Consider the following 829-nt stretch of genomic DNA (forward strand, 5'->3'; position numbering starts at 1 on the left):
TGTATCACTATCTCACATGTGTGTGTCACCGTGTTGTGTGTAGTGTGTTGTAACACTATCTCACATGTGTATATCACCGTGTTGTGTGTAGTGTGTTGTATCACTGTCTCACATGTGTGTGTCACCGCTTTGTGTGTAGCGTGTTGTAACACTACCTCACATGTGTATATCACCGTGTTGTGTGTAGTGTGTTGTAACACTATCTCACATGTGTATATCACCATGTTGTGTGGAGTGTGTTGTATCACTATCTCACATGTGTGTGGTTTGTGGTGGCGCTAGCTATCTATCGGAACGGTTGCACGGAGACGTATCGAGAAAATGGTGTAGGAGTGTACAGCTCATGCACACACGGGCATGCACACGTATGCACAGTTTGCGCACACACGGGCGTGCACACGTATGCACAGTTTGCGCACACACGTTCCTATCTGACGAACAAGGCCAAGTTTATGCATCCGGTCTATTGACCCAGTCAGTCGCATACAGTTAACATTACCCAACCCACAATCACAGCAATACACACTGACGCCCCCGGAACAGTCTACAGCAAGCGACACCGAAACCTCTAGCAGGAACACAACCCCAACACCCACCAACAAGAAAGAGCTCGAAAGCCATGGGGGCGTGTACACGCCCACCGCTGCAGCCTTGGACACGGACGGTGCTACTACAGAAAGCGTACGGAGAGTGTGCGTGTGCGTGTGTGTGTGTCTGTGCGTGGGCGTTCATGTGGTGTGACGAATTGGTGTATTTGACGGGATGGGTATGCATAGGTTGGCGTAGTTTATGAACCATGGCTTATTATTGTGCAGGTGGGCACACACAC

At 49.7% G+C, this 829-nt stretch overlaps 1 protein-coding gene across 1 annotated transcript; it reads left to right on the plus strand.

Annotated features, from left to right (window-relative positions):
• Positions 1-516: 516 nt before the first annotated feature.
• Positions 517-681, plus strand: SARC_15025 (hypothetical protein; the record flags this gene model as incomplete). Its single annotated transcript, XM_014290844.1, has 1 exon — positions 517-681. A coding segment is annotated over one exon (165 nt), but the record flags the coding sequence as incomplete, so codon positions are not given.
• Positions 682-829: the final 148 nt, after the last annotated feature.

The sequence above is a fragment of the Sphaeroforma arctica genome (assembly GCF_001186125.1).
Source record: "Sphaeroforma arctica JP610 unplaced genomic scaffold supercont1.5486, whole genome shotgun sequence".
NCBI lineage: Eukaryota > Ichthyosporea > Ichthyophonida > Sphaeroforma > Sphaeroforma arctica.